At 38.1% G+C, this 14,564-nt stretch overlaps 1 protein-coding gene across 2 annotated transcripts in view; it reads right to left on the bottom strand.

The window, feature by feature from the left end:
- Positions 1 to 14,564, bottom strand: part of LOC110949695 (protein jagged-2-like) — an 81,242-nt gene that overhangs the window by 22,532 nt on the left and 44,146 nt on the right. The window contains exons 6-11 of one of the 2 annotated variants that reach the window (XM_022191868.2): positions 7,672 to 7,802; positions 6,291 to 6,410; positions 6,094 to 6,207; positions 5,019 to 5,132; positions 3,159 to 3,272; positions 1,669 to 1,715 (exon numbers count right to left, since the gene is read on the bottom strand). In XM_022191868.2, the coding sequence (XP_022047560.2) occupies positions 1,669 to 1,715; positions 3,159 to 3,272; positions 5,019 to 5,132; positions 6,094 to 6,207; positions 6,291 to 6,410; positions 7,672 to 7,802 (640 nt within the window). The remainder of the gene's footprint in view (positions 1 to 1,668; positions 1,716 to 3,158; positions 3,273 to 5,018; positions 5,133 to 6,093; positions 6,208 to 6,290; positions 6,411 to 7,671; positions 7,803 to 14,564) is intronic. The other variant, XM_022191869.2, reaches the window with a different exon arrangement.

Below are 14,564 nucleotides of genomic sequence, written 5' to 3'. Positions count from 1 at the left end.
TTTGTTCAGCAGAACTCCTCCCCGATCGCCGTTTACAATGTTTTGAAAACCGTTTAAGGGTTTAATGAGCAGCTGCAGCTTCACAGCTCATAAAACAGTCCAGAGTTAAGTTCATTAAGGAGCAGCTTCTAAAATATGAACATTTAGACGGTTTGTTAAGTTTCACAGTGATTAACTGATGAAATAACTGACTAATAAATAAAGAAAATGATAATTAGCTGCGCCTTATTCACAGAGATTTGAAGAAACTGGGAGTGAAAATAACATTTTAAGTAAAGTTCATCTGAAATGATATGAATTCTCACAGGTTCAGATGAAAACCGGGCAAAAACCTGTCAAATAAGCTTGTAAATTGAAATAAAACACTAATAAAAACCACTAAAAACGATTTTAAACAGGCTGGAAACTTGTAGATCAAACCACAAGTGCAACCAGAAAACCTTTAAAAAACAAGCATAAAAAGATTTAAAAAATATTATTACACATGACCCAGTAATTAAATTAACATTTGAGCTATGTATTTATGCAGTTTTTAAAAATGACTCAGACATGTAGCATTATTGTCTAATAAGTATTAAATTACATACTCCTTATGATGCTCAATTTAACATTTTAATGTTTATTTATCGTGCTTTGTTCTTGCTTTCTAATGTTTAATTGACTTTATTAAAATGCATAATAGTCTATTTTAATGTTTTACTACAGAGTTTTTAGCTTTTGCTGCCTTTTAAAAGAATAATTTGTCTTTCTTAATTTTAGATTCTCTAAAATAGTGTTGTTTTATGTCATATTGTCTATTTTAATGTCTTACTGTTTTATTGTCCATTATGGTGTTTTACTACTCAATTCTCTGTTTTTAATGGTACTTTTTTCATTTTCATTGTCTATTATAATGTTCTATTATTGCTTTATTGTGCATTTTAATATTTTATTCCTAATTTTTTCAGCTTTTATTGCCTTTTAAAAAAATGTAGTCTTTTTAAATGATTTGTCGTCTATTATAGTGTTTTATCACTGTTTTCTAATGTTTTATTGTGTATTGTAATGTTTTACTACTATTTTTTTCAGCTTTTACTGCCTTTCTTAAAAAAATCATTGTCTTTTTGTCTGATCATCTGTTAGTGTTTTATTACTTTTTTTGCATTTTCATTGTCTTTTCTAATGCTTTGTCTATTATAGTGATTTATTCTTGCTTTCTAACATTTTAATGCCTATTATTGTCTTTTATTATTGCTCTCTAATGTATTGTCTATTATAGTGTGTTGCGATAAATTATCTTTTATCGTCTTTTTTTCCTCATTTTCATTTCCTTTTATCTGTTATTTGTTATTGTAAAGAATGTTCTAACTCCAGTTTTTAAAGGTATAATAGATATATTTAGGTTACTTATTAACATATTTTCTAATTATTGACGTATCTGCAAAGTTCAGCTCAAATTTATTTACTTCTATCAGAAAAGAAAAACTCCTTTCATGCTGTATAAAAGATGTTTCGAAACCACGATGCCTCCGAGTGCCTTCTTTGATGTCCTGACAGCTACTTTAATGATTGCTCGTGTTCCAACGGCATCATCGTACATTAACAAAAAAACAAAAACAAAAAAATCCCGCAGAAATCTAACAAAGACCTCAGTGTTTGTGAGCATCTGTATGCAGATTTAAGTCTTACCTTGCAGGTTCCTCCGTTCTGACACTGTCCGTGGCAGCTGTTCATATCTGGGGAGGAATCAATCGGAGAAAACGTTAAAGGTTTCAGGTCGAGTTCGAGCAACGAGCGCTGAAACATGCAGCCGCTACCAGAAAGTGGTGGATTGAAGATGCAGATTGAGAGGTGCAGACGTGCAATGGAAGAGAAACTAAACCTACAGAATTTAAATATAGGTTTGGGGGGAAAAAAAGTTGTAGCTTTAGTGGAGAAGGTAGCCAGTGAGTGGCAGCTAAAATCAGCCATCAGAGAGGTTTGAAAGAGTCTGAACAGAAAGCTAAAGCCCAGCACCTTCGGCTAACTAGCTTAGCGTCCATTAGCATCAGTGGATTTCCCAGCAGATGGTTCTTTTTATTGCCGTTTCTTCCTCTTTATTTTATTCAAAAGGTAAAATGAATCAATAGCTCGGAGCATGTTGAACTGCAAGGGGCACATTTATGTTCATAGCACGAGTCTAAACCATTAGCACGCTATCAAAGCCTCACAAGGCCGTAGGAAAACACGTTCTTGTGATTTTCTGTCCACATTCTGGGATTATTTATGACTGAGAGCAGTAGCAAGAAGTAATATTTAAATAAAAATAAGGTGAATTTGCAAGACTGGATGACATTTTCCAGTGTTTTTAGCAATTAGCATGCTATTAAAGCCCAACTGGGTTTTAATAGCATGCTAATGAGGCCTGTCACCAAACTGGTGACAGGCCTTGGAGATTTCTGGCCATAATTGATCAAAAATTAAAACTTATTACAGGACTAGAAGGCTAAATTTAAATAAATTGGTATTATATGCAAGAAAAGCTCTGATGTATTTTGCTAGAATTTAGCATAAAACATGTCCAATAAACATGTCCAATGGATCTTAGCCATTAGCGACCTAGCAAAGCTAAATGAAAGCTGTAGGAGAAATTATTTAATACTTGACATATGAAAAGAGAATGTATCAAAGGGCTAATTTAAACAAGAAAAATCTATGTTTATTTTGCTAGCAACTGTTGGTCTTTGCCATTAGCATGCTATGCTAGCATGTTATCAAAATCCTGTGGGAGAATTTGCAATGTGGTTTGGAGATTTCTGTCTATTTTTAGAGTAAACCAATGCAAAATGGGTGCTTTTTTCACAACTTTGAGCAAGAAAAACTAAGATCAGTTTGTTAAAATTCAGCAAAAACATTAACCATTAGCATGCTATCAAAGCGTAATGGGACGGTTGGAACGTGTCTCAGGGGTTCATATTCTTGGATAAATTAGTGTTAAGGTACTAAACAGGATGTTTAAGTATAAAAAGATGAGATTATTTTACTGGAATTGCTAGAAACAAGAGTTTTAGCTATTAGCATGCTTTGCAGAATTAATTTCGCTAAAAATGTGCTGGGCTAGCTAGCAAAGGGTGCTGGGTTTGAGCTGCAGGAAGCTGTAAAGAGGCTGGAGACCGATGATTTTCTGGATTGATACTAACTGACGTCACAGTTCTGGCCCACCCATCCACGAAAGCAGGCACAGTGATATCCACCAATCAAGTTTTTGCAAGCGTAAGCATTGAGGCAAGGCTTCCCCGCACACTCATTAACGTCTGCAAAATGGAGGTGAGACAAACAGAACCAATCAGAAGCCCCGTCACCAAGCACAGATTTGTAATAAATGCAGAAATAACGGTCAAAAATCACAGCTTTCTGTTCACTTCTGGTTTTCTGGGGCCATCCTCTGTAGATAATCTTAAATCTATAGTACATAGTACCTGCTAGCATGCTATCAAAGTCCAATTGGGGAGAAAAAAAGCAAAATATTTGGGATATTTTTGTCTATATTTAACGATAAATGAACACTTCGGAAAGCAGTAGATAGGAAAGTCTTCCAACTTGCCATTTTAAAATCAAAAAAGCAGGATTATTTTGCTAGCATTCATGGGTCTTACATATTAGCATGCTAGTAAGGCCCAATGTTTTGAGATTTCTGTCCATATTAAAGGATAAATAAAAAATATTGCACAAGATGGAAAAACTGTAACAGCTTGCCACTGTAAACAAACTAAAAAAAAAAACCCAACAAAATATAATATTTTTCTACCATTCATAGGTCTTAGCAACTAGCATGCTATCAAAGGCCAATTGGAGGAATGTCAACATGTCCTTAAGATTTCTCTCCATAAACAAATATTGCGTGAGATGGAGACAATGTAAAAACTTGCCACTGTAAACAAAAAAATTATATTTTGTTAGCTTTCATGGATCGTAGCCATTGGCATGCTATTAAAGTCCAATGTTTTAAGGATTTATGCCCATATTTAAGGATAAACAAACACACTACAGAGTATAGCATTAAATGTTGAAATAAAGGCCAAAGATGACTATTTTTGCAGATATTTCTTCTACAGATTTAAGTTCCCTTAGTGTTGTTTGTCAGTGACTTAATGTTGTCTTGTTATGTTATTTGAGGACAGGTGTCTATTGAGAATGAGAACCAGTGTCTCAGTGAGATTACCTGTATAAATAAAGGTTAAATAAAATAAATAAAAAAGTCTCTAATCCACATATTTCTCTCTGAAGGAGGTGATTTAGGTCCATCAGTTGGTACCATTTAGTCAAACAGCTTTAATGATCTGAGAGACTCTTTTCTCCGACATGTAAAACCATCAGAACATTTCCAGGGTGAGGCTCACGTCTGAGGAGGTTTTATTTCCTCCCCCGGGTTTGATGTCTCTCTATTGCATTCCCTGCGGGCCGACCTGCAGATTCCAAGTGGTCAGTTTCAGAGGCAGCGTTAGACCGCCGCCGTATCCGCCACGCCCTCCATAAAGCAACGCGCTGCATTAATGCCAGTCCCAGGAGATGAACGGCACCTGTCGGCCCGCTGAAACCCAACACCGCCGAGCCCTTTACCGAAAAGCCCGCCTCCCCGGCCTCCCCCAGGTACCACCCTCTGAGGACGGCGGTAACACAAGCCGCTCCGTGTTTACAGGTTATAAAGCGTTTCCTGGCCGCCGCTAAGAACCGAGGGCGTCGCCTCGTCGTAGCGTACATACCCCGCCCGGTCTGGAGCCAAAGATAACCCCCCGCCGGGGTAAATTTGGTCCCAAGGCTACCAGTTGCCAGGCGGGAGGCTATTTTTAGCTTTTACTCAAGTCACCTGGCTCGAGTTGCACATGAAGCCCGGCGGTTTACACACAAACACATTTTGGATTGGACTCGACCGGTTGGGCAAACAGCTGGAGGAAAAACACCAACCAGTTCTCAAATCCCTCCAAAACCTGAACATCTGAACAACCACCACGTCTAAACCGGTAAACCTCCAGATTAGGGTGTTTCTGAGGCGTTCCTACCGATCTGGCAGGTCTTTCCCGTCCACTGAGGAGGACAGAGGCACTCGAAGCCGTTCTCCATGTCGATGCAGGTTCCTCCCTGAGCGCAGGGGCTGGAGGCGCATTCATCGGTGTCTGAAAGGCAAAACCGATGTTAAAACCATAATCGCAGCCGCATAACAAGTAAATAAACACGTCTCCGTGCCGCCTACGATACGATCCGGCATCAGATGTCAGCCAGGGAGGAATGTGGAGCTGCTACGCTGGAAAATTAGATCTCAGGAGGTGTTTATTCTCTTGGTGTTGGGCCAAGAAAAGAGTAAAAGTGGGAGATAAATCTGCCTGATTCTGAATGCACTTGATCTGAGCTCGACTTTTTAGCTCTAAAGGCTCCATAAGAAGGGTCTAGTGATGTTTTTAGCGAGGAGGTTTCTTTTAGTTCCCACAAAGTTCTTCCTACAGGCAGGGTAAAGTTCTGTTGCATTGTTTTTATAGAAGAACGTCCCAACAACAAGGTAGTTTTTCACCAGAATCCCAACAATTTATCAATGATTTTTCAAATATTATCAATCAGTTAATCACTGAGTAATTTTTTAAAGACAAACAGTCTAAAGTCTCAGATTTAAGCTTCTTAAATGTGAATATTTTCTGGTTTCTTTCCTCCTCTATGACAGTAAACCGAGTATCTTCGAGTTGTGGACAAAACAAGACGTTTGAGGACATAATCTTGAGGTTTAGGAACATCGTTATGGACATTTTCTGCATCTTCTGTCAGTTTTTTCCACCAAACAACTAATGAATTTATCCAGAAAATAGCTTATTTAATAGTGAAAATATTTATTATTTACTTTAGCACATTGTGAAGTTTCCTAAATGTGACTATTTTCTGGTTTCTTTCCTTCTCTTTGACAGTAAACGGAGTATCTTCGACTTGTGGACAAAAGACGTTTAAGGACATAATCTTGAGGTTTAGTCACCATTTTCTGACATTTTTCACCATTTTCTGACATTTTACTGTCCAGACAACTAATCGATTAATCCAGAAAACAGCTAAAAGATTATTTAACAGTGAAATAGTGGTTGTTTTCATCCCTACCTTTAGCGCAGGTCGGTCCGGACCAACCAGCCGGACAGTGACATTCAAACCCAGAAGGAACTTCGTGGCAGGTTCCTCCGTTGGCGCAGGGGTTGGAAACACAGGCGTGTTCGGCTACGAAGAAAGAAGTAATTTAATCATTTATTCACTCGGTTAAACCACAGAAAGGCAGAGTTCCATTTGGTTCACGGACTCACCGATCTCACAGTTCTTCCCCGAGTATCCGTCTGGACAGGCACAGTTGTATTCGTCGGGTTCGGTGTTCATGCAGGTTCCTCCGTTCTTACAGGGCCGGTTGGTTCCACAGTAGTTCAGATCTACACAGGAAACACCAATAAGATCTACTCTGTGTGCAAATGTTCATATTAAATATAAATGTAGAACAAATACACATTTAAAGGAGATGATACCTGACAGACAACTGGAGGCAAAACTGAAAAAAACACTAAAAATATTATTTTTCTGCACCTTTTCGTGGCTCAAAATTCTAAAAAACAACCCAAAATGGCTTCAGAAGAACTTTAATGTTGGTTAAAAAGAAGTAAAGTGCAAGAATATCTTTATAGAAAATGTAATTACTACGTTCCTCGCGCCATTTATGAAGAAAATCACATTTTACGGGATCATAACTGATTTTTTTAAGCTTTTATTTCGATAAACAATGAAAATCTAATGGCAGAGAACCGAAACTGGCTGGAAATTCAAAACAGTGCTCATAATTTATTCTTTAATTTCATCATAATCATGGTTTTGGTAGAAGATATCACATTTTATTTGATTATTGGTTTAAAATTGAAATCAATGGAAGTTCATTTACCTGAAAAGAACAAATTTTAATGTGATTAAAAAGTTAGATTTCAAAAAACAGAACATTTTCCACTTGAAATAGAAGACTACAAATTCATTAATGTGCTAATTTGAATGTTTAGATTTTAAAAATAATGTAAAAAAAACGTCTGGACTTTGCAGCTTTTCTTCTTGCTGTACTGCACGTTTTTTGGAATTTCTTTTATTATTTCTCTAATTTGACATTCAATTTATTGCAAATCACAAATAAAGCAACTGTAATTATTATTATTATTAATAAGTCTAAAACCTTTAAATATTATAGAAAGAAAGCAGACGTCTGCCTCGACTGGCTTTAATAAGCAATAAAAATGTCTTGACTTGACTTTTTAGCTATTTTTATCTTGTTATATCGCTTGTTTGTTTGCATTTCTTTCATTATTTGTCTAATTTGTTTTACTGCAGTACCTTTGTTTCAAAAAGTACTACACAAATAAAGTAATTCTAATTATTATTAGTAATGTTCAGTCTAAAACCTTTTAGTATTATGGAAAGAAAGCTGAAGAATCCCTTTGAGCAGCTCAGCAAACTAACATTAAAACATTGTTTAAATATGTAGAAGAAATCCACTTTATACCAAAATTAACATCTAAAACACCTGACCTGAAGGACGCTTTTAGATAAAGGCGAGCTTCTTTCACCTTAGAGCTTCCAGGGGTGCAGATGTTTGGTGTTTTAGACGTCGTTTAGCTGCTCAAACTGTCAGTAAAACGGTTTTTAAAAGACTCTGACCTTTATCACAGAGCAGACCCCCCCAGTTCTTCTCACAGCTGCACTGCCAGGGTTCAGTACAGGTTCCATGAACACAACCGGGATACGGCAAACACTCGTCACACAGCGGACCCTGCCAGCCGTAGTTACACCTGAAACACAGCCAGAAGCTCAGCGTTACAGACGGTTACTGGTCAGTTGACCGAGTTTTGATTGGTCGTTTGGCCAATTTAAAAAAAACAAACAAAAAAACAAAACAAGAAATAGAATTGAAATACTTTGTTAATTGTCGAGGGGAAATTTGATTCCTACAGTAGTAGAGCACCGTTACACCACCATAAATAGAGATAAATAAGCAAAAATACATAAAAAGATAAATGCAAAATGCTCAGTAAGTAAAAATCTGTTAAAACAGTTAAAAAAAAAAATCTATAAAATAATTAGATTTTTAGCCGATTTAAATATTTTTAAAATTATGTCCTTTTACAGTCACACAAGGTAAAATAATTATTTATAAAATATGTATTTTATTTTTATTTGGATTATATATACATTGTCAAGGTCTGTTTTTTTAAATTAATAAAATATAAATTAATACTTTTCTATTTGTAATTCAACAAAACAGGAAAATTGCACAAAATTACGGAGAAAAGGGCAGGTTGTTGCACAAAAACATGCTGCCAATGCTTCAGTCTTCTCACTTCAATGACATTTAATTCAATTTTTTATGAGATGAGATAAGATGAACTTACAGCAGCTGCATTTGTGTTACATTGTCTTATCAAAAAATACAAAAATTGAGTAAAATATGTTCCCAGATTACACCAAAACTCCAAAACTTTGACTTTAAAGGGACACAAAGTAGCAAATGCTGTCATTTAAGAAGCTGCAGCCTTGCTTTACGAGCAGAGAATGGATTAATAACGATACTGTAGCCGCTAACTGCTTCAGAACTTTTACAAATATATAAAACAATCTCTCTTACAGTCATGTCTGATCTTAACTGAGACCTGAAAGTGTTTTTCTTTGAGTAAAAAGTGATAAAAAGGAACATTTTAACATAATCTCACAGCGGGGGCATTTCTGTTTCATTATCTGATCTAAAAATGTAAAAACTGAGTACAATAGCTTCCAAGATGAGTCCAAAACTCTGAAATTATCATTTTAAAGTGAAGTAAAGCAACAAAAAAAGTGTTTTTCATTCAGTACAAAGTGACAATATTTTAACAGGATTTCAAAGAATAAAGCTGGTTGCTGCTTCCTGTTTTGCTTAGATTTGCTCACTGCAATGGCATGTTTGCTTTAATTTTAATAAAATAAGAAAGAAATTTACTAAAGGACTGATCATTTTGTCCTGATTCTTTGAGAAATTCACATGTAAACTACGCATTGTTTTCCTTCATTACCTCACCAAAAAATGCAAAAAAAAAATGAGCAAAATACATTCCTAGACTGCACCAACATTTTGACTTCAAAGTGACAAAAAGCAGCAGATCCTCTCAGTTAAGAAGCTGGAACCGTGTTTTACGTGCAGATAACACGTTAATAACGACACCGTGAGCTGCGAGAGGCGACCAGAAGGACTGGTTTGTGACGAGCGTTTCCGTCACACGTGTCTCGGTGCCGTGAGCTCGGTGGAGGTCAGCCGTGGAATGAGTCTGAGGAACGAGGTTAGCTAATCTGTTGGTTTATGGCAGCACTCTGTTATTCCAAGGCCAGCGCTGACCTCGCCCCACCTGTCCTGTCACTTCTCCGTCGGGGGGCTATTTTAGGGAGCAGCCCTCCTCCTCCTCCTCCTCCTCCTCTTCATCCCCCCCCACAAAGGCTTCAAAATGGAGCCGACCAAACAGCGGTGACAGACGGAGCCGGAGGACGACGACGGACCAAAATACCGAAGCCGAAAACTCAATGGAGATGTGAAACGTTGTCATTTTCTGACTACTATCAGGACTTCATCAGATTTGGTTTCATGTAAACTTCTCTTACATGAGTTTAAACATCAACGTTTGAGAACTTCAGCATCTTCATTCAAACCTACGAACTCCTAATTTAACAGCAAAACTGCCAAAAAATGACTCAAAATTTGTTCAAAACGGCAATTTTCAAGTCATTCTGGACACCTTTTTGTCATTTTCAGTCACACGGGTGTCAAACATCTCTACAAACTTTTCCTCATCAGTAGAAAGATGTTTCTCCATGATGAATGGATTTCAAACTACTTGCTCCTCTGTTCTGTTTCTGAGCCATGCTGACTTTATTTATTCATCTAGTAGCTTTGGTTTTCCTCTCAGTCTCTCCCAAATAAACATAAAATTGTCCAAATTTACTCAAAATTGGTCCAAAGTAACAAAAAATGTCCAAAAAGCCTGAAAAGCTGTTGAAAATCTCTTGAAATGTGTTAAGAATTACCCCAAAACTGGTTTGAAATGACAATATTTGAGTCCTGATGGACAATTTGAGTCATTTTGGAAAGCAGTGAAGGTGAATATCTGAACATGATTTCAAAGAATAAAGCAAAAAAATATATTTTTTTAACTGTAATGTTATTTTTCCCACAACAGCTCCATTTGAAATCAGTCTACACTCTGTAATACTTTGTTATTTTATCTAAAAATGCCAGAATTGTGTGAAATATGTGACATAATGTTCCCAGATTTCTTCAAAACTCCAAACTTTTGACTCTAAAGTGACAAACTGTTTACTTCTGGGGATTTTTTAACTAAAACATGCAGAATAAAGTGATTAAATGTCTTGATTTTTATCATTTATGTGATTCTGGTTCACTTCCTAACATCAGTTGGACTCAGGGCTGCACATTTGTTTAGTTTTTTTACAGAACGTGGAGCAAACCAAAGAAAAAATCTCTTTATTACAGTCATTTCTGATCTGAACCGAGTCCCAAAAGCTTTTATCTGTCATTGGAAAGCGGTAAAGGTGAATATCTGAACATGATTTTAGCATTTTCGTTTAACTGCAGTGTTATTTTTCCCACAACAGCTCCATTTGAAATCAATCTACACTTTCTCATCCTTTGTTATTTCATCTAAAAATGCCAGAATTGTGTGAAATATGTGACATAATGTTCTCAGATTTCTTCAAAACTCCAAACTTTTGACTCTAAAGTGACAGAAACGGTTCATTTCTGGGGATTTTTTAACTAAAACATGCAGAATAAAGTGATTAAATGTCTTGATTTTTATCATTTATGTGATTCTGGTTCACTTCCTAACATCAGTCGGGCTCGGGGCTGCACATTTGTTTAGTTTTTACAGATTGTGAAGCCAGTTTCTGTCTGCATCGTTTCCTCCTGTATGTGGAGCCATGTGGTCGACCTGGACGGCCCGTCTGGCTGCAGCCGCAGGGCCGAGGGTGGCATTACCCACAAGCCCCGTCACCACAGAGCGGAGGGGCCAGAAATACTTCCAGGCTTGACTATTGCAATTCCTTATTATCGGGTTGTCCAAATAGCTCTCTCAAACATCTACAGTTGATCCAAAACGCTGCTGCGAGAGTACTGACAGGAGTTAGCAAAAGAGATCATATTTCCCCTATACTTGCTTCTCTTCACTGGCTTCCTGTTAAATCCAGAATAGAATTTAAAATCCTTCTTCTGACATATAAAGCTCTTAATAACCAATCTCCATCATATCTTAAAGATCTGATAGTACCTTATTATCCTAGTAGAACTCTTCGCTCTCAAACTGCAGGCTTACTTGTTGTTCCTAGAATTTCTAAAAGTAGAATGGGAGGCAGAGCCTTCAGTTATCAGGCGCCTCTCCTGTGGAACCTGCTCCCAGTTTGGGTTCGGGAGGCAGACACCCTCTCTATTTTTAAGACCAGGCTTAAAGCGTTCCTTTTTGACAAATCTTATAGTTGGGGCTGACTGGGTGACCCACAGGGGTTCGGCTTGTGTCTTCATTTGCACAGCTGACTCCCTCTTGGACGTCCCTTCGTTCTGCCCCTAGTCATGCTGCTATAGGCCTAGGCTGCTGGGGGACTTTTCTTGACGCACTGAGCCCTTCTCTATCTACCTTTACATTTAATATGTATACCGTTATTGCAGTACATTCACTCTGTTTCCCCCTGTGCTATTTCTCCGAGTGTCCCTGGTCCCAGAGCTGGATGCTTCAGATCTGCGGTTGATGTTCCACCAGCTGGTCCAGTCTCCACCATGTCCACTGTGGGATGCTGCTACTGACCTTCCACCAGCCCTCTGCTTCCAATTCCCTTTTTCCACGAGTCAACTCTGCATCGCCTTCAATATACTGTTATGCTAACTTACATACTGTTTGAATTTTACTGCTAGCTATATAAGGAGTATGTTTAATGTCAGAGCCGTACATCATAAGAGTAAACTATGAGTCAGTTTTCAATGTTAGCTTATACTTTGTCTGTGTCACATATCCTGTCATGCATGTATTCAAATGTGTGTTGTGTTTTCCTTGCTTTCTCACCCCTCCCTCTTCTCCCATCCCTCCCCCTTGCCCTCTTCTGTCCTTCTCAACCCGCCCGGCCAGCAGGCAGATGGGTCCCCCCTATTTGAGCCGGGTTCTGCTCGAGGTTTCTTCCCTGTTAAAAGGGTGTTTTTCCTTGCCACTGTCGCCTTTGGGCTTGCTCTGGGGGTCAGGCATATGGGTTCTGTAAAGCGTCTTGAGACGATTTGACTGTAATTGACGCTATATAAATAAAATTGAATTGAATTGAATTGAAAATACCCGACCGACCGCACCCAGGGGCCGGACGGTGGGCCGGAGACGTCCAGGGGGCTGCCGCTGGATTATTTACAGCTGGACGTCGCAGCGTAGGTTGTGAATGTCAGAAACTAGACACCAAACACACATTTTTAGTTCCCCTCTGCCAGCCCGGGAAGATTCTTTTTTTTTTTACCGTTTCCTCGCCGCTTTTACTCAAGATTTTAACCCTTAACGCTCCAGCTCTGATAGCAAATACTTTAAAACGGTTTTGGTTCAGTTTTGAATCTGATTTTGGGTCGAGGAAGGAATGCAGAGGATCTACAGGCTTCAGATATTTGATTATTTCCATGTTATGAAACAAAAATAACCCAAGGTAACATACATATGTCAGGGTAGAGACTGCGATTTGGTAGAGTTGGAGTCTCTACCAGTAGAGACCAATCGCAATCTCTACTGGTAGAAACTCCAGTTCTACCAGTAGAGATTGCGATTGGAGTCTCTACTGGTAGAATTGGAGTCTCTACCAGTAGAGATTGCGATTGGAGTCTCTACCAGTAGAGACCAATCGCAATCTCTACTGGTAGAAACTCCAGTGCTACCAGTAGAGATTGCGATTGGAGTCTCTACTGGTAGAATTGGAGTCTCTACCAGTAGAGATTGCGATTGGAGTCTCTACTGGTAGAATTGGAGTCTCTACCAGTAGAGATTGCGATTGGAGTCTCTACCAGTAGAGACTCCAATCGCAATCTCTATTGGTAGAATTGGAGTTTCTACCAGTAGAGATTGCGATTGGAGTACCAGTGGAGATTTGTCAGGGCTAAGGTTAGACTTTTAAGGTTAGGGGCAGGGGTCAGGGCAGGGGTCAGATTTAAAGTTCCATCTCTACTGGTAGGATTGGAGTTTCTACTGGTAGAGACTCCAATCGCAATCTCTACTGGTAGAAACTCCAACTCTACCAAATCGCAGTCTCTACCCTGACATATACGTCCAAACTGAGTCAACATTAATCCAGAGTGATGGAGAAAATGTTCCAAATGACATAATCTGTTGAAAATGACCAAAAATGTGTTTACAATCATAACATTTGAGTCATTATGGACAAATTGGATGATTTTAGACAGTTTTAGGTCCAATTATGAGACTCTGCTCATCATCAGTAGAAAGATGTTTCTCCATGCTGAATGTGTCTCCAACTACTTCCTCCTCTGTTCTCTGTTTCTGAGCCATGCTGACTTTATTTTTTCTTCCACAGTGTGTGATTTTCCTCTCAGTCTCTATTGTCGTCATAGTTGTGTGTCTCCTGTTTCATTTGCCTGTCATTTTTGCACCTTTTTTTGTCTGTTTGTGTCCAGTTTTTCCTCATTACGTCTTGTTTTGGTTGTTTTGTCTCATTTTTGTCCTAATGTCACTTGTTTTTGTCGATTTAAGTCTCATTTTGGATCTTGTTTTTGTTGCTTTGTGTCTTGTTTATGTCATTTTGTGCCCTTTTCTGGCGGTTTTGCCTTCACATACTACTGATATTTAGTTATTTGCAGTCTCGCTTTTGTCATTTTGTGTCTCGTTTTTTCTCAGTTTGTGTCGGTTTCTGTCTCATTTTGTCACTTTGTGTCTCTTTTGGGTGGTTTTGTCTCCACATACTATAGTTATTTCCATGCTTCCAGCCTCTCCAGACTTTTCCTCTCTGCTCTGCTCATCTGTTTCTCCATGCTGAATGTATCTCCAACATCTTCCTCCTCTGTTCACGGTTTCTGAGCCGTGCTGCTTTTATTTTACTCATCCAGCAGCTTTGTGGAAACGCTGCCTGTACTTCAGCCTAAAAAGTCAGACTTTTTGTCATGTTTTTGTTGATTGAGTGTGTCACGGCTTCACGTTTGAGCGGTACAGAATTTTACTTTTTTTTTTTTACAGAATCTGGAACAAAGTTTCAATTTCTGATAAATTTCAAAACGGCACACGTAGAATGAAGCGATTTTGATGAAATATGGCAGTTTTAAGCTTGGATTTTGTTAATTTTCCCAACAGAATAGCACTTTTTAGGACTGTTTTTGCAGTTTCTAGATCTGATAAATGGTGCAATTTAGGCAATTTTTTAAAGACTAAGCATCTTTAAACCTGCCTGAGGGTTAAATATTCATATTTTCTCCTCTTAAAGTGAAAATTCCAGTTTATTTGTAAATTATTTAAACCAAAAGTGAGTGAAATGTTGATAATATTCAGTTA

Source organism: Acanthochromis polyacanthus, chromosome 1 (assembly GCF_021347895.1).
Source record: "Acanthochromis polyacanthus isolate Apoly-LR-REF ecotype Palm Island chromosome 1, KAUST_Apoly_ChrSc, whole genome shotgun sequence".
Lineage (NCBI taxonomy): Eukaryota > Metazoa > Chordata > Actinopteri > Pomacentridae > Acanthochromis > Acanthochromis polyacanthus.
The sequence above is the reverse complement of the archived record's forward strand: the minus strand, read 5'-3'. Positions and strand labels throughout refer to the sequence as shown.